Below are 19,142 nucleotides of genomic sequence, written 5' to 3' on the forward strand. Positions count from 1 at the left end.
CTTGACGCGTCATCACTCCTGCAATGCAACTCTCGCGAGATTGAGTTTCAGGAAGTTCCACGTCAGTATCCAGTGCACTGTTCACTGAAATCGTAACATTTGCTCACAACATATTTATCTGATCTTATTGCCACAACACGGGGATAAAACATGGTAAGAGACAATTTAAGTGTTTTATGTTTGCATGCAGTTCATCTGTATGTACGTGTTTATTTTAAAAGAGCCGTGAAACGATGTCAAATAATAACACTTTGTCGTATATAGCTTAGCGGCTAACTAGCTTAAGTTAGCATGAGAGCTTGACGCTAATGGGCATTTAGATGTCTAACTTCGGCTGTTTCCCAGCTTTATGATGTACATACATCTATTGTAAGCACTTGCAACATTCAGTTTTATTTGAGGAATTAGTACAGGATTAGTGAAGTCAAACGATGCGTAGTAGGTTTGGTAGTAGCTGTTCACCGGTGATTGTATCTCCTAATACTTCGTGGTCTTTATATCGAAGTTATAATGCTACACGTAATAATTATTGGTTACTCAAGGACACCGATCTTGAAAGTCTAAATAACTCCCTGATGTCCTTTGTCCTTTGAGCCTCTGAGGCTGGACATCAAGCGGAGGCTGACAGCCAGATCTGACCGAGTGAAGAGTGTGGATCTTCACCCAACTGAGCCATGGATGCTGGCCAGTCTGTACAACGGCAGCGTCTGTGTCTGGAATCATGAAACACAGGTATGATTACACCTGTGCACGGTGTGTTATCATCCACACTTGTATACAAGTACAGTGAAGATTTTGCAAACTATATCCAAATCCTGTTTTCCAGACCCTGGTCAAGACTTTTGAAGTGTGTGACCTCCCTGTCAGAGCTTCCAAATTTGTGGCAAGGAAGAACTGGGTCATCACAGGAGCGGTGAGTGTATTTTGTTTATTTATTTGTAAAGGTAGTCATTCATGGCATCAAATTGTAAACCGGTAGTGTATATGTTTACATTTGTCTTATTTTGGTATGGTTTTACATGGGTTTGTATTTAGATAATAACTTTAGACCAGATTATATGGTATTCATTCTTCTTAGTGTGTTAACAAAATCTGCATTCTGCTGATGTTAAGATATTATTATCTTTCTGTCCAGGATGACATGCAAATCCGTGTGTTTAACTACAACACCTTGGAGCGTGTCCACATGTTTGAGGCTCATTCTGACTACATCCGTTGCATTGCTGTGCATCCAACCCAGCCCTACATCCTGACAAGCAGTGGTAAACTTGCTATCAATATACAATTAACTTATTTATTTACAATGAAATTTTTATCTGTGTTTATTTTAACATCCATGGATTTGTTTCTGTGTATATGCAGATGACATGTTGATCAAGCTATGGGACTGGGAGAAGAAGTGGTCGTGCAGCCAGGTGTTTGAGGGTCACACTCATTACGTTATGCAGATTGTTATCAATCCCAAGGACAACAATCAGTTTGCCAGTGCCTCCCTTGACAGAACAATTAAGGTAAGGGTTGTTTGGCAATGCTGTTGACACTTGACGCTAAATCTGTATTTTCCAAAAAATGTAACCCACTTTACAAGTAGAACCAAATCTTTGGGAAGTACCTTGACCAAGCACCTAATGGTGATGAATTTAGTGAAAAACATCTACTGGGAATTTGAGATGATGATCTGCACACTCATATCCCATAGCGGTTCATTGTTGCTTCCTGAGGACTATAGAGAAAGTTCATGCTTATCCCACATGTGAATACATTTTTTATGTTCTCTGCATTTTTACAGGTTTGGCAGCTAGGCTCCTCATCTCCCAATTTCACTTTGGAGGGTCATGAAAAAGGAGTAAATTGCATTGACTACTACAGTGGAGGAGACAAGCCATACCTGATATCAGGGGCTGATGATCGCCAAGTCAAGATCTGGGACTACCAGGTAAGTAAACTTGATTTTGTGCTGTCTCTGTTATTCACTTTATTCATATAAATATATATATATATAAATATCAGCAATAAATCCATTGTGTGAGCAAGTCACACAATGGAATTAGGGATTTAAATGCCATAAAATGCTATTTAATGCTATTTAATTATGCTGTAATTAAGTAATTGTTAATTTTTGTGCGTATCCTTAAGCATTTTATCAGAATATGAATGTTGTGTGTTGTAGAACAAGACCTGTGTTCAGACTCTGGAGGGCCATGCCCAGAACGTGTCATGTGTCAGTTTCCACCCAGAACTGCCAATCATCATCACTGGATCAGAAGACGGTGAGAGCACAGAATCATTCTAGCCTCTGTACACAAACACTTCCACAATGCATCTCATTTTTGGCCTCATTAATTAATCTTGTAGGTACGGTGCGTATCTGGCACTCGAGCACTTACCGCCTGGAGAGCACACTCAACTATGGCATGGAACGTGTATGGTGCGTGTGCGGCCTTAGGGGTTCCAACAACGTCGCACTAGGATATGATGAAGGCAGCATCATTATCAAGGTGTGTAAAAGAGGAAGGGGGGGTCACTAAGACAAAAACAATTTGAATTGTTTTCATATGGACATTTATAGCTAAATTTGTTAATGTGCTGCAAAAAACTATCTGCAAGAAATTTTACCTACAAAAGATGTCAGGAATGTAAATATATTCAAATTAGATCAATTCTAGACTAAAGTGTCTTTTCTTTCCCTACCTACCTTTGTTCTCTGTTTAGGTTGGTCGGGAGGAGCCAGCTATGTCTATGGACACCAACGGCAAGATCATCTGGGCCAAACACAGTGAAATACAGCAGGCGAACCTGAAGGCCATGGGTGATGCTGAAATCAAGGATGGTGAAAGGCTGCCACTGGCTGTGAAAGACATGGGCAGCTGTGAGATTTACCCACAAACCATCCAACATAACCCCAACGGAAGGTACTTGCAGACTCATTACTTTTCAGGTTTTGTTACTTAAGTAGGCAGATAGGAGCACACAAATGTTTATAACTGAAGAGTATCTCTATCACTAATTTGTCTATGTGTGTGTACCAGGTTTGTGGTGGTGTGTGGAGATGGAGAGTATATCATATATACAGCTATGGCTTTGAGGAACAAGAGCTTCGGCTCAGCACAGGAGTTTGTCTGGGCACACGACTCATCAGAGTGAGTTTACTAGTAAAATTTGTTTTATGTAGGTGAGATTTTATATGTTAATTCTGGACTGCTTATTAAAATGCATTTCCCCTTTATGAATATAACAGGTATGCCATCAGAGAAAGCAACAGTATCGTCAAAATCTTCAAAAATTTTAAAGAAAAGAAATCTTTTAAGCCTGACTTCGGAGCTGAAGGTAATGAAATTGCTGTCTAATGTTAGATTTTGCTCTTTTGAAAGTGGTCTGTCTTCCTCATTAGATGTATTCCCACTTTTTCTCTGCAGGAATCTATGGAGGATTCTTGCTTGGGGTGAGGTCTGTTAATGGCCTGGCATTTTATGACTGGGAGAACACAGAACTCATCCGCCGCATCGAAATCCAGCCCAAGCATGTAAGACTGGGTTTTATGTAAGACACATAAAAAGACCTCATGTTGGTCATGCATGTAACGATCTCTTTTATACCGTTTCTGTTTTCTTTTCATAATGTGTGCAGATCTTCTGGTCAGACTCTGGTGAGCTGGTCTGCATTGCTACAGAGGAGTCCTTCTTCATTCTGCGTTATCTGGCAGAGAAAGTAACTGCCTCCCAAGAAAACAATGAAGGTGTGACAGAGGATGGCATTGAAGATGCCTTTGAGGTAAGTGTTCACGTATGCACATTTTTACAGAAGCTTAATTCATGTATTATTGTTGAGTATTACATATATTTGAGTGTTATGTGTGAACTACATCCTTTTACCATTCATTCTAATACCATTGCCACCTGTTCAGGTCCAGGGAGAGATCCAGGAGATTGTAAAGACTGGTCTCTGGGTAGGAGACTGCTTCATCTACACCAGCTCTGTAAACAGACTCAACTACTACGTGGGAGGAGAGATTGTCACTATTGCACACTTAGACAGGTAAGAATACAGAGTGATTAGGCTTGAACTTAGCCTCGGGTACAAGGTTTTTTGCTAAATAATATAAACATAAATATTTTGATGGTTGCATGTTACACACAGAAAAACTGCCTTCTCTCTGCAGGACCATGTACCTGCTTGGTTACATACCAAAGGATGACCGTCTGTACCTTGGAGACAAGGAGCTCAACATTGTCAGTTACTCCCTGCTCGTCTCTGTCCTGGAGTACCAGACTGCTGTAATGAGGAGGGACTTCGGAATGGCTGACAAGGTGCTACCCACTATTCCTAAAGAGCAGAGAACCAGGGTGGCACACTTCTTGGAGAAACAGGTAAGGATGGTTAGACTGTCAGTTTAAATCAACTTCACAAACAGAAAAGTAGTGGTAATTTAAATTATTATTCAGAGATAATTGAGTTACGGTAGTTGCTCTTGTGTTTCTGAATGTAGCTGAAAGGATACAGCTGTTCACATGTAGCATGCTGATGGATTTGTGTTTGCTTCTTCAGGGTTTCAAGCAGCAGGCTTTGGCAGTCTCCACAGACCCAGAGCACAGATTTGAGTTGGCCTTGCAGCTGGCAGAGCTGAAGATTGCCTACCAGCTGGCTGTCGAAGCAGAGGTAAGAACATGCTTATTGATGATTTTCAAACTGAGTCACCCTCTATCATGTCCTCGAGATTGCTAATACAGTATTTGCCATTCTGACCTGTGCAGTCAGAACAGAAGTGGAAGCAGTTAGCAGAGCTGGCGATCAGTAAATGCCAATTCGGCCTGGCCCAGGAGTGCCTCCACCATGCCCAAGATTACGGCGGTCTACTCCTCCTTGCCACTGCCTCTGGTAATGCTACCATGGTGGGCAAGCTGGCAGAGGGGGCAGAAAGGGACGGCAAGAACAATGTGGCCTTCATGACCTACTTCCTACAGGGGAAGTGAGTATCAGATATGTCTGATTGATGTGACTGATTTAAGGGAGCATGTGTGTTGCTACCACTAAATATGTTACTACCACTTTAACTACTTGATATTTTCAGACTGGATCAATGTTTGGAGCTTTTGATCAGGACGAACAGACTACCTGAAGCTGCTTTCCTGGCTCGCACCTACCTGCCCAGCCAGGTGTCCCGTGTGGTCAAATTGTGGAGGGAGAACCTGGCCAAAGTCAACCAGAAAGTCAGTACAAAGATTTTTGGAGATTACTCATATGATGACCAAGAATCCACCTAAGAAAAGATTTATTAGATTGTTCAGTTTTACCACTGAGACTTTTATGATTAAAATAACTGGAATCACATTACTTCTATATCTTGCCTGCAGGCGGCCGAATCGTTGGCAGACCCTACTGAGTATGAGAATCTGTTCCCTGGACTGAAAGAAGCCTTTGCAGCTGAGCATTATTTGAGAGAGTCCTGCTTGGGCACCTCCAGACCTGCTACAGACTATCCACTTGTCACAGTAAGTTGCATGGCTCCTTGTCAGAATGGGCAATGGTGTTCGGGTGTGAGATTTATTTTATATCAGAAGCGCTAAAGAATAAGGGCAAGGTAAATGTGCAGTAACATGCAGCAGTATTTCTTAATATGTATCTTGTGTTTTTTAGCTGAATGAAGACAGGAATATTCTAGAGGAGGCCATTGGATATGAGCCCAAAGGAACCTTCATTCCTCTTGTCTCCAAGGTTTGTCTAAAGTATTATTTTCGGTTTTATGACTTTTGCTGGTCTCCCTCACATATATTGTCCTCCATAAAAATTGGCCACTAATGCTCGCTACATTTCCACCCTAATGATTTAATTTTTTTTCTGGCAGACACTTGAGAGTGAAGAGTCCACTCCAGTGGCAGCAGCTCCTGTTGCTGCTGTGATGCCTTCACAGCCTGAAGCAGCTGCTCCTTCATTGTTAGAGGAAACCCAAGCATTTTCAGAGGCACTGAAAGATAAGGTAGAACTCCCACTATGGATTTACCTTGTTTCTTGTTCTTCTTACTGTTACAATAAATCACCAATCCAACAGTTCTCATCATAATATTACATAATTGTGTTTGTAGTCTCTTGATGAGCTGGAGGTGGACCTGGATAACCTGGAGCTGGATGACGTTGACACCACCGACGTTAATCTTGATGATGACTTCCTAGATGACTGAGACCTGCCACCACTCTGCTCCACAGCACTCTTCATGTTATATTTAAAAGAAAGAAGAAGAGAAAGAAAGAGACCAAACCCCCTTTCCTCATTTTTTTTGTATTTGTACTTAAAATTGTTTTATTGTCATGTCCACCTGCTGCAGTGTCAGGATTTAAGAAAATGAGTTCAATATTGTTTTATTCTAAAAAGGAAATTTGGCTGTTCTGTTCTGTTGGCACTGTTCAAGGGAAGTGTCAACCAGGCAATATGTTATTTACTCTTTGCTTTGTATCATCTGTAATGGCAAATGGAAGGTTATTCAGTCCAATAAATTGTTGTTGCTGTACATATTAACATTACTTTCTGTCTTTATTTTCCGAAAAAAAAACATTAAAGAAATAAAGGTGGGATTATTTAATATCTAAGCAAATTATATTACACACAATATATGTATAATATAATGCATATCCCATAATTGCCAGGAGAAACAATAAAAAAAGGAAAGGCATGGGAGTGACTAATAACTAATGTAGGTGTGTCAGGAAGCCATTCCAGTGGAACAGAATACACAATTACCTGCACAAGTAACTTTTTATTATTGTTACACATTATGACCTGCATGAGAATGATTATATTGCTTATTTTTAGGTCAATGTACTCTACCTGAGTGTGGGTCTAATGTCACAAATCAACACATCAACAGTGTTGTTTCTGTGAGACTGCAGTGTAGTCGTGCATTTTAATATGTAACTTTATACAGAAATTATAAAGTACAGCCATTACATTTGGGACTCTTGACAAAATTACATAATAATAACATAATTGACATAATACATATTAATTTTTTTTTCCATTGATGCCTGAAAATGAATGAGATGTGATGTTAAATTATGTTAATCTAAGATATTCACCCTTTCTGTAGCATATGTATGAGGACAGCCTGAAATTAACTATTAATAATATATCATGTACTAGTATGGCCTCTGTTGGTGGCTCCTCTGCTGTGCAGGGGCCTAGGGCCCGTGTGTGAGCGGCCCTGCTGGCCTCAAGCAGCAGCCCTGCTCTGTGAAGGCTGTCGCTCTCCTCCTCTCCTGTGGGTGGCGCCCCTCCGGGACAGGCTTGGACGATTTTGTGCAGTTTCGTGTGCAACAAAGTACCGAGCTTGGCAGCTAGCGAGAAGGGAAAGCGACCCTTCTGAGACTGTGTATTGTCGCAGCGTTTTTATACAGTTTTCTTTTCAAATATTTCGGCGGCATACTGGAAGTTTTACACAGACAGATACTGACGCGATTAAATCTCCGGGTGGTGTAGGGACGCTTTGTGGAGGAGGAGGAGGAAGGTATTTTTATAGAAAGGCAGGCGTAAGGTTAGCGAGCTGGCGTAGATAAGACTGAACCAGGACTACGCAACCGCAGCGACTCAGTCGGTCAGCCAGAGCCGGGAGGACCACGGCACAACCGCCGCCAGCGCCACGGGGAGTCGGGGCCCGAGAGGGAGCCTGCCAGGCCCGCGGCTTGATGCACCCAGCCTGCCTTGCCTTAGTCGCAGTCCGAGATGGGGGAGACCAAAATTATCTACCACCTCGACGACCAGGAGACGCCGTATCTGGTGAAACTGTCGGTGCCGGCGGACAAAGTCACTCTTGCAGACTTCAAAAATGTCCTCAAGAAACCAAATTACAAATTCTTCTTCAAATCTATGGACGATGACTTCGGGTAAATGTTGAGGGGTTCATTGTGTTTGATGCAACGCTCCCGAGTTTCCTTTCCGCTAATGCGGCTAGGTCACCATGTACTTATTTGCTCTCTCATCCAGCTGTCTTGTCATCCTGTTTAACGTTACCTGGCTGTCGGTCACCAGCTAGCTTCTTGCATTGCCGTTTCTTTGTTAGCTGCTAGCGACGAGCTCGCAGCGTTAGCAGGTCTGTTTAGCGTCCAGACCCCGTTTGTTTACATTGCTGGTGTGGCTAGCTTATGGCTTGAATCTGTCTGACCAAGTTTGGTATTTGTCAGTTTAGTGAACTCTTGAGAAAGGACTGAATGACATTTTACGTCCTATTAGATAAAGTTTAACCAGACGTAGTTGACAACATCGATAATAACAAGTTACTGACGTTAGTACTGTCAGTGGCTGGCTAATGTATTGAATGCTTATGCTAACAGGCTAATGTCAGAACATAAACGACCAGTTGGAGTTAGTCAGTAGGAGCAGCAGGCCCCTGCTGTTGTTGTCTATTAGCCCGAGGAATGCAGAGTTGGACACAGGAATGCCCTGTTCATCACTCTGGCAGCTTTATGAGCATGTCCTTTTGTGTTAAAACATAGCCCGAGAAGTAGACGTTTTATGTTCCTCCAGACAGTGTTTTTCACAGAGTCCAAAAATGGGGGGATTGTACTATTATTTTCAAAACTCTTGAGCCAGGTTTCCAGAGTTTTTTTTCCTTTGGCTAAACTCAAACAAGGGTGGGGCATCATCTTAAGAACATTTGCAAATGGGAAAGACATGGGCTCAAAAATATTCCTGCTGTGAGGAGTGGAGGGCTGTGCTGTAAATAAACTATTGACACATTTACCCTGTGCGTTGGGTATACATTGAGCAACCTGAAAGACTGGTCTGCTGTCCATATTTACCAAGACAGTCTCACTGGCCTTTGCAGTTCTCCCTCTGTGATGCACAGCTAATGTTGACCTGACCGGTACTTAAATGCATGTCTGATTCGTCCTATTTACTATGTGATAAGATGTCCCTGAGGTCTGACATCTGATACTGGCACCTGATCCTAGTATCACACCAATCAGTTTACACTGCGTGTAGACAGATTGAATTGAATGATAGCTGAAAAGTGTAGGTGTATCATGAAATGTATAATTACAGACAAGATCAGATATAAAACAAAGTTGACCCTGATGTTCTGGTGTTTTTTGTTGAACAGTGTCACTGCATCATAAAGTGTAAAACTTCTCTTGCTCCAGCTGTCAGTCCGTAACAGTAGTGTAGTTAGTGCGCTATAAAATCAGCATTGGTTTTCCCAGTTGGTTGATGGATGCATTGCCCATCTCCACTTCCTCTAAATGCACCCTCGTGTTTTATTACACAGAGAGTGCTTTTGTAACAAAGCTCTGCTCTCTTAACAGGGTGGTAAAAGAAGAAATATCTGACGACAACGCTAAGCTGCCCTGCTTCAATGGACGTGTGGTGTCATGGGTAGGTTCAAAGTATTTTTTTGTATTTGTTTTGCTGCTGCTGTCTTGTCCATGTTTACTGTATTTGTGTGGCAAGCATGTGTTACAATGATTCCCATCTGTTGGGCACTGACTGCAACCGTGCTCCATCTCTAGGGAGGGACAGGCTGTTGCATCTGTGTGATAATGTCATTATCACATAATGATCCTCAGATTAACACATGTCACTCCTGTCCTATGTCTTCTGTTTTTGGACCTTTTTTTAAAAAAAAACATTGAGCTGCTAGGTTTGGAGCAGTAGTTTAGGTCCCCACCAAGCTAGTCACCACATGCTACTTATGCATGTACTTGCATGTAGTATCTGATTTAAAGGCTCTAAGCAATAATTCTCCTGTCTCTGCAACACAGAAGACATCTGGTGCTCATGCACAGACTCCCTTCCTCCTTCTCAACATTGAAATTAAATTAAGAGCAAGTGAAATCACAGGATAGGAGGAAAATACTAAATAACAAAGAGCCTCATCTAACAAGAAGATTGAATCTCACAGGGAGGGGTGAATAAAGTTCAGAGAAAGACTGTTCTATGTCTTGAAGAGAAAGGCTAAATGCATTCTGTTAATTTTGCACAGTGTGGTTATAATTATGGCTGTTATTTAAAAGTCATCAACACAGTGCTACTGCTGTATAATCCAACATGATCATCCTGTTGTGTCCCACTGTTGTGGGCATTTTCATTAAGACTGTGTGGAGGATCGTTGGTTGTGCCTGTTTCCGTCTTTGTGTGTGAATATGCCTGTTATCTCATGGGGGTTGTTGAAATGTTCCACATATAATGAAATGTTATTTCTGCTGCAGTGTGTCCATTTGTTTGTCTTCAGCATTCATCTGTTGTTTCAGTGATCTGAGTAATTATTCTCTGGGGTCCCTGGGCCCAGCCTGTTGCCCTTCACATCATCACAACATCATGCCAGTAACCCAGATCTATTGCTGACCATTTTTTTTAAATCAGATTAGTTGTTTATGCCTTATGATAGTGCAACTAAATTGACCATCAAATGCACAACTCCCCTTCTTGCACACCAGAGTTAACTCCATAATGTAAATGGCAAATCTAGCAATACCAGGACGAGTAAATTGGATAAAAGGGTTAACAGCAATGAGTTTTATTTTATTTTTATTTATGCGTTCACCTTCTAGGACCCTGTCTATTGGAGCAGGTGATTCAATTTAACATCCTTCCTGTAACTGATGCACTGTGTGGGCTTATTAAATACGTTTGGCCTATTCCATTACAGCTTCCTTTGCTAAGAGAAAATAATACTTTAATGTCCATTTGTTCTCTGCATATTAGTGTGCACACATTCAAGGAGCATTGTGCAAAATCTCCAGCAGTGTAGGGGCGGTGCCTTGCCTCACCCCACACATTTCTTCCTGCTTGTCTCAGTCTTGCTAAACAGTGTCCCTTCTGCATTATCTCAGATTCTCTGTAGCTTTCCATGCATGCTTCAGTGTCTTGGTCATTAACTCGCACAGAGATGCATAAATAAAGAAAATGCTGATTCCTCTGTCACCTATAATGTAAAATTAAATTGAAGCAGATTCTTTGCACAGGGCACAGCTGTGTTTTTATTACTTTATGCAACAGATAAAATAATAATGAATAAAAGTATCCCATCTGTGACATCAACAACTAGAACATGTTAACCTCTTCACCACCACCGCTGCTAATAATTTTCACATTAATCTCGTTGAATTTTGTTTGCAAAACAAGCAATAGGTAGAAAATATATAAATATATCTTGGCAAGTGGGAGTAATACACAAGAGATACCAATTCCAAAAAACAGTCATGGTCTGTTAAAGCCCATTTTTCACCTCACGTCAGTAACTTAGGCAACACTGTCAGGTAGACAAACCACATGTCTTGGCACAGGCACTTTCTTTCTTAACGCTTTGAATACACAGCTTTGTTTACAGTGTGGAATTAGTCAAAGACAGATTGTCCTATTGTAATATTGCAGTTCAGTGTCTTGAGGGTTTTTAGAAATGTATCCGTTATAGGTGATTGGTTTATTACTGTCTGTAAACGCTGGTAAGCCTGTAGGCAATGACAGCATAAATCATCCCCCTTTGACCATGGTCTAGGGTAGACGCAGTGGTGGTTTGGTGTAGGTCTGCCGCCCACTTGTTCTGTATCTTGAGTGTATTCTTCCCTTTGACTGACCTGACTTCTCCGTCTGTTGACAGTTGGTCTCTGGAGATGGCGCCCACACAGACACAGGCTCAGTGGCAGATAGTTTAGAGCCAACACCGCCTTTGGAGAGGACCGGGGGCATCGGAGACTCAAGACCCCCTTCCTACCAGTCAGTATACTCAGTAAAGATTTTGTGTAATGTGTGAATGTGAAGGAGTGAGATGCCATGCGTGCCTGAGGTTTGGCTTTGTATATGTGTTTTGAAAGAGTCCTTCTGTGTTTTCTAATAAGCGCAGTATAACAGAGGAAGCAGCAAATTGACTGGAAAAAGTATGACATCTTGTGACTGGCCAGGAAGGGGAAAAAGGAAAAAAAAGCAACCTCCCTCTTTGCATTTATTTATCACTATGCTATCTTCTTCCTGGAAAATGAAGGTTCTCAGTTCTTTAATATTTTGACCAAATGAATTGTCACTCAAAACTGAAGCAAAGCATAAAATTTGCTGCGATAGATCAGATCATAGAGCAAATATGGTGAATCGATCACCATAATGTCTCCACTTGCTGCCAAAGAATCTGCTACAGGCTGCACATCTAACAAATCACAAGAAACATTTAATATAAGTATTTGTTTAAGTAGCTGTTGATTGAACGTAACTTACTGAAGCGTACTCACTCTCTGCTCTGCACGTCTCTGAAGTGGGAAAGCAGCTAGTGGTCGGGACAGCTTGGACAATGACACAGAGACTGGCTCCATAGTGTCACCAAGAAGAGAGAGGGAAAGGCCACGACGGAAACACTCCAACGACCACGGTCAGATGTTTAAATTGATTTTTGTTTTTAATTGACCATATAAATATAAATTTCATCATTTTCAAAGCTGAAGTGCAATAATTAAAATGATTAGAAATGGTTATTTGTGGTACTTGTAGTAAGTTCATATTTAATGACAAAACCACACTGCAGGCTTTTTTTTAATGTGCAGTGTTGCTGCTTTTGATGCTGTCTTGCTGCAGGTGGGAGGCAGAATGGGTATTCATCACGGGGAATGGGCCGCGGAGGCCCAGAGTACGACAGCTGCTCATCCTTCATGAGTAGCGAGCTGGAGTCCACTTCCTGCTTTGATTCAGAGGATGATGATGCAACCAGCAGGTCAGATGTTTAGCACAGCTGTCCAGATTGTTCTTAAGTGCAGCTCCCAATGAGAAGAGCCAGTAGCAATTAATGTTGATGGTTTGTAGCAGAGATTAGTAATCTTAATTGCCTGGTTTTTGTGGTGACCTTCCTGGATTCTCCTCCAAGCATAATCTCTGCAACCTACTTTAGAGACTGTGCTGGTCTTAGTCTTTGCATCTGGACATGTTTTTGTCCCATTGTTGATGCTCTGAAATATTTGCATCAAAGCGTTATCTTTGTTGTTGAAGTTGAAGTATTCTTATTATGTCATTATCAGTTTGTTTTTAAGCTTGATTCTGTTTAAAAAGGAGCTTTTTATAACACCCATTTGTGGAGTTATTAGCTTAGCAACTCCAAGTATTCCATGTTTGTATATTATTGACAAAAAGCACATTTTTATGTCTCTTCTTCAGGTTTAGTAGCTCCACTGAGCAGAGCTCCTCTCGTCTAATGAGACGACACCGCCGTCGCCGACGGAAACCCAAGGCATCCAATATGGATAGGGTGAGGTCCCTCATTCTTAGGTGTAAAAGACAAAAACATTTTGTAAAATTATTGAAACTCTCTTCCAGATTGTGACTGTGTCTGTGTCTGTTTCTCATGTTTTTTCATTCTTCTTCCCACTAGTCGTCATCATTCAGCAGCATCACAGACTCTACCATGTCTCTGAACATCATCACCGTCACTCTCAACATGGGTAAGTCACATGTCTTTATGTAAAAAAAAAAAAAACTAAGCTTTTGGGGTCACAAAGTGTAACTAGTTTGTTTTTTAGTGTCTTAACTTACTTTTGTTGTACTGTATTTTTGAACATACTTTCTTTGCCCCCCCCCACCTGACAGAGAAGTACAATTTCTTGGGCATCAGTATTGTGGGTCAGAGTAATGAGAGGGGAGATGGAGGAATCTACATCGGCTCTATCATGAAGGGAGGAGCCGTGGCTGCAGATGGACGCATAGAGCCTGGGGACATGCTGTTGCAGGTGTGTGTCTGTGGATGTGTGTAAAGGGGTGAGAGAGAGAGAGTGCTGCACACAGAGACCTGAAAAAATGTGTTGGTGCATACCTGGGACTTAGACCAGGAAAGTGTGTGTGCATACGTGGGTGCATTCTGTGTTTGATGCAAGAACATTTAGTGAAGAGAAAGAAGTTGGTCATTTGAGATCAGATCAATTTGATATTTTTGCAGGTGAACGACATAAACTTTGAGAACATGAGCAATGACGACGCAGTTCGAGTACTGAGGGATATAGTGCACAAGCCAGGGTAAACGGCAAACATTCATACATACATTAAACATTGAATGCAACTCAAGGGATTGACAGAGTTCCAGTAAAGTCAAAGTTTAAAGTATTCTTTGCATTTTTTTTCAGCCCCATTACTCTCACTGTTGCAAAGTGCTGGGACCCAAACCCTCGGAGCTGTTTTGCTCTGCCCAGAAGTGAGTGTTTGTTTGGGGAAAATTCTTTTAAAAACAACATTTTACTTTGTTTTGGGATTATCCAGTAAACTCACAAACTGCTTTTCTTCTTCTTCTTTTAACAGGTGAACCAATCCGACCCATTGACCCTGCTGCATGGGTGTCCCACACGGCTGCCATGACTGGTGTATACCCTGCTTATGGCATGAGCCCCTCGATGAGCACAGTCACCTCCACCAGCTCTTCCATCAGCAGCTCAATCCCTGAGACTGAACGTGAGTCCCATCAGCTCCTGCAGCTGCCTGTTGTAGCCTGTTTTAATGACAGTTCTATTCTTAGTCACGGTTTTTTGTTCACTTTCATTTTGTCATATGTTCCCATGCTGCCCTGCATGCATTGGTTCTGCTGGCTTTTATTAGTCACACTAGTTAAATCTCTCTAATCAGGGATACTAATGTTCATAGCTATTTCATATTCAGTGTTTGGATAACCAACTTTTTTTTCAAGTATTTTGAAAAGCTTCACTCAAAGCTTCACTCATACTGCGAAAAAATGCAGCGTTATCGCCATCTTCCTCTGAATTGTTAGTAAATCTGTGTGAAGTGTGACCCTGCCCTTTCACTGCATTCCTATGACTGCTCTCGGTTCCAGCTTTTATTGTGTTCAGGCTCACAGCTTCCATCTGCTCAATAACTCTTGTCTAAACTGAGCCATAACTCAAAACTTTCATCTTCCCTATAATCTTTGAAAGGACTGCTTTTTCAGTTAGAGAGAAAAGTCCTCTCATTTCTTTGCAACCAACTTTATGGCATTTCAACCATATTATTTGGTCATGGACCAGATCTAAAAATTAGTTTGATTTAATCAGTCCAATATTGGTAACATTTGTTTGTGTACTTTGAGCTTGCTAGGGTCTTCTCCTTTTATCTTCTTAAAGCAGGCACATAATATAAAGCAGTGCATTCGCCGTGGCTTATTTATAGCTCAGAAAGTAATATCTACAGATTCTCTCAAAACAAAATGCTCAGATGCTTTTATTAATATAGTCATAATACATGTTGTATGTAGATGCAGCTCAGGATGGAGGAGCATGACTATAAAAAAGAAAGATTTAATCAAAATATATAATCTTGGAATGCAGTGAGAGTAGTTTAGGTGAAATATGGGATATTATACTGTTTTGGGAGGATATTTAATTTAGTATGGTCGTGTTTCTTTTAGGGTTTTTATATAAAACCAGCTCGGTTGCAGTTCCATTTAGAAATTTCAGCTGAATCCTGTCTTGATTGATGATTGAAACAGTACAGGCTCTGATTATAGTCCAGACCACAGGAAACCAAATATTATTCAAGGAAAATTCCAAAACATAATTTGTAGCTGTGCAGATAAGCTGTTTTTATTTCATTTAAATGTTTAGGAAATGAAACAGAACGTAAGTCATCCATTTTAAATTGATGGATGTCCTGCAAACCAGATTATTGAACTCTTGACAGGAAGGTGTGGCTTGTTCTGAAGTTGTACATGTCTCCCAATTTTTCCTAGGATTCGATGATTTCCACCTCTCAATCCACAGCGACATGGCAACAGTTGCTAAGGCCATGGCCTGCCCGCAGTCAGGTCTGGAAGTTCGGGACAGGATGTGGCTCAAGATAACCATCGCTAATGCTTTTATTGGTAGGTTAATCAAAGCAGAAGCATTTGTTATGTTTGTCATCAGTATGCACACACACATCTCTGTGACGCAAAAAAGTCAAATCAAGCCATAAAGTAAATTTCTTTTTTTTGCCACCATTAAATTTTTTAAGTCAAGCAATGAATAATTCGGGTGGGTTTTAGTGTTCTTAACAGCTCTTTAAATATTCAGTTATAAAGTATAAGAAAAATGAAGAAAAACAAAGAAAATGCACTGATGAGTTAACTTAATATGCATGTCCTTGTCTTTCCTTCTCTGCAGGTTCTGATGTGGTGGACTGGCTCTTCCATCATGTGGAGGGATTCTCAGATCGCCGCGAAGCCCGTAAATACGCCAGCAACCTGTTGAAGGCTGGCTACATCCGACACACTGTCAACAAGATCACTTTCTCTGAACAGTGCTACTATGTCTTTGGAGACCTCTGTGGCAGTAAGTGGACATTTTCAGCAGGAAAAGAAAACAAGTTTGATGGTTAGGTTTTGTGTGTGTTTAAAATGCAGTAGGATACATCCTCTGTATTCCCCAAGTTTGCTGTGATTGTGGAGATCTAAGTCTGTTGCCTGGCTTCTGTTTTTCTTTAGACATGACCCACCTGTCTCTCCATGATCATGATGGTTCTAGCGGGGGTGCATCAGATCAGGACACACTTCCACCTCTACCCCACCCAGGGGCAGCCCCCTGGCCCATGGCCTTACCTTACCAATTTCCTATTCCTCACCCTTATGACCTGCCACAGCCTTTTCATGGAGGACCAGGTGCAGGCAGTGCAGGAAGCCAGCACAGTGGTGAGTGCATTTTAAATATACTATATGTGTATCCATAGGTATGATAACCAAAACTATGTGGACCACTTGTCTGGAGAGGGGGTTGACTGGTTTTGCAGACACACTTAGCTTACGCACATTAAATACTCTTCCTAATCGAGGCCAGAGTGCATGTTTGAATTGGCTTATTTCAAAGACCTGAAGGACACAGCTGAGCTGTGTCAAGAGTGAAAAACATATTCTCTCCATCAACCACAAAGCTGCCTTATTTACATGTTGGATTTTATGTGTTTAGCATGTGTGGAAATAGAAACCCGGACACTGTGGTTTTAGGAGCAGTTTGCTTACGCAGTAGATATTTACTGACCAACAACAGCTGGGGCCCAGTAACACAACATCCCAGATATTCTGAAGTCAGTTTGTGGTCACACCGAAGTGTTATTTAAACATGATAGCGAAAGGTTTACAAGCTAAAGTGTGTAAATAACACATTTCGAAGATGTATTTTCAAAGCTGGATATTCCCTCATACTTCCAATATTACACTTACATCTCAGACCTCTATCTCTAAAGGTCACAAAGAGGCTAAGATGTTGTTCTTTTTTTTTAACGTATATGTGGATTTGATTTTTTCACATATTGGTATAAATTAGTCTTAAAAACATCCCCAAAAACAGACAGGCTGCATTGTAATAAAATGAAAGCTAAACTGCCTTTAGCGGAGTTGTTTGGCCTGTGAAAGGCACTGAATGCTCTGTGACCATGTCTGCATTAGTCATGCAGCTCTCCTGAGAGTCTCCAACAAACTGGGTCAGTATTGCCTGCGTCACACCGCTGGCACCCAGATGGGAGTGGTTCGCTCATGTAGGTCGCCCAGACATAATGGAAAAAGGTGATGATGTTATATATCACTCCTAAATAATGATGTATGTCTGTTTCGCTCTGTTAACAGGAAGCAGCGGTTCTAACTGCAGCAAGAACGAGGGAAAGAAATCAAGCGGCAGCGGCGGTGAATCTGAAGTCAGGAGTCACCGAGCTCCGAGTGAACGCTCAGTGGCTCCCCCCAGTGAGCGGAGCATCCGTAGCTCGGTCAGCCACCGCAGTGCCAACTCTCACTCTATAGCCTATGGACCTGGCCTTGTCTATGGTCCCCCTGGCCTGCCTCCCCAGCCTGCACATCTATCAACAGCTGCACCTGGTGCCCCACCAGGCAGAGAGCTCGCCTCAGTGCCTCCAGAGCTCACTGCATCACGCCAGTCTCTGCGAATGGCGGTGGGCAATGCCGGAGAATTTTTCGTTGATGTGATGTGATGGAGGTATGAAGTCAGTAGCACAGTAGCAGATTGGCCATGAGGATGAGAAGAACAGCAAGAGAGGTGGAAGGGAAGATTACAAAAATGCTGTAACCCAAGGCCACTTCCAAACGCAGAAATGGAACCAACCCTGCTGTGTGTTCTGAGAGAAAACGTTCCCCCTCTCTTGTGCTTTTTTTCCTAGTAGTAGTGGCCATACTTTCTTCAATGAAGAAAATTCCCCTCACTCAATATGGAACCAAAGCGCCTTTCTCCGTTTCTGCTCCACAGTGGGGAAGAGTTTGTATAAGGACAAAGAGCAAGAGAGAGGGAGGGAGGCAAATGGTCAGCAGGGGAAGATGACTCAGCTCTTTCCCACATGGATGTTTTTCATTTGTTCTTCTCTCCTCTCTTCCCTCCACTTCTCTGGCTTTCTTATCTAACATTGTCTGTCCTCCCCCACCCATGTCCACGTCAAAACTCAGAAAGAATGAAGCCTCTTCCCTCCTTCCGTACTTTCAAATCTCACTTGCTGACCTCTAATGAAAAAAAAACAGAAACTCAAATGAACACTAACTGTTAACCTTATTCAAAACTTTTGAAATATTTGCTTGACTTAAGAGCGAAAGAAAGAAATGGAAAAATGTATGTAGTGCAAGAGAATCGCAGTCCTTTTTACTGTAAGAATGCATTTGTTTTATTATATACGTAGTTGGTCTGAACTAGTTTCATTTTGCAGCGCTTAACATGAGCATCCAGCTTCAAAGAATTGTTTTTACACTACATGACTACATTTTCATTTGCTAACCAGAGAATCTTCAGACTGTCTTGTGATAATGTATAGTGGAACAAATTTCTTACCATGTCTTTCACACTACTCTTTTATCAAGGAAAAAAAGGTCTTTTTATTTATAAATATAGTTTTATGACTTAAATATACTGCTTTGTGTTTTGAGTTTGTTTGTGCGTGCTCACTACATTTTTCTCTCCATGCTACCTCAGGTCATATTTGCATTAAAGAGCAGTGGAATCTAGACTGTCCGAGAGCAGGAATGTGAAGGTTAGGCAGTCTGGTGCACAGATGTGTGTGTGTGGGCTCTGTGGGAGTGTGTGCAAATGATCAGCCTGTGTACATTTAGATTTGCCTCAGAACTGAACATCTCTATGCAAAATGTTCCCTGTGGTTTGAGGTGGAAAAACTCCTGTGGAGAGTCGATTTGATTCAGCTTGGACAAAAACATAAAGTTGATTCTGTTGGACAGAACTAA

The 19,142-nt window shown here is 41.6% G+C and overlaps 2 protein-coding genes across 2 annotated transcripts; both read left to right on the top strand.

Moving 5' to 3' along the window:
- Window positions 1-23: 23 nt before the first annotated feature.
- copb2 (COPI coat complex subunit beta 2) lies at window positions 24-6,511 on the top strand. Its single transcript, XM_028428180.1, has 22 exons — window positions 24-153; window positions 595-732; window positions 827-913; window positions 1,136-1,262; window positions 1,363-1,511; window positions 1,790-1,936; window positions 2,171-2,270; window positions 2,356-2,498; window positions 2,713-2,912; window positions 3,030-3,140; window positions 3,239-3,327; window positions 3,417-3,523; window positions 3,628-3,771; window positions 3,905-4,035; window positions 4,160-4,367; window positions 4,546-4,656; window positions 4,752-4,966; window positions 5,069-5,207; window positions 5,352-5,489; window positions 5,635-5,712; window positions 5,843-5,974; window positions 6,081-6,511. Exons 1-22 carry the CDS (start codon window positions 151-153, stop codon window positions 6,174-6,176), a joined length of 2,793 nt encoding a protein of 930 aa, XP_028283981.1. The 5' UTR covers window positions 24-150; the 3' UTR covers window positions 6,177-6,511.
- Window positions 6,512-7,711: 1,200 nt separating this feature from the next.
- Window positions 7,712-18,814, top strand: LOC114450060 (segment polarity protein dishevelled homolog DVL-3-like). Its single transcript, XM_028427965.1, has 15 exons — window positions 7,712-7,872; window positions 9,292-9,361; window positions 11,586-11,701; window positions 12,232-12,344; window positions 12,548-12,683; window positions 13,121-13,211; window positions 13,335-13,404; window positions 13,550-13,689; window positions 13,896-13,972; window positions 14,080-14,147; window positions 14,252-14,401; window positions 15,669-15,800; window positions 16,081-16,248; window positions 16,401-16,604; window positions 17,535-18,814. The coding sequence occupies exons 1-15, from the start codon at window positions 7,712-7,714 to the stop codon at window positions 17,891-17,893; spliced, it is 2,055 nt and encodes a 684-aa protein (XP_028283766.1). The 3' UTR covers window positions 17,894-18,814.
- Window positions 18,815-19,142: the final 328 nt, after the last annotated feature.

Source organism: Parambassis ranga, chromosome 17 (genome assembly GCF_900634625.1).
Source record: "Parambassis ranga chromosome 17, fParRan2.1, whole genome shotgun sequence".
NCBI lineage: Eukaryota > Metazoa > Chordata > Actinopteri > Ambassidae > Parambassis > Parambassis ranga.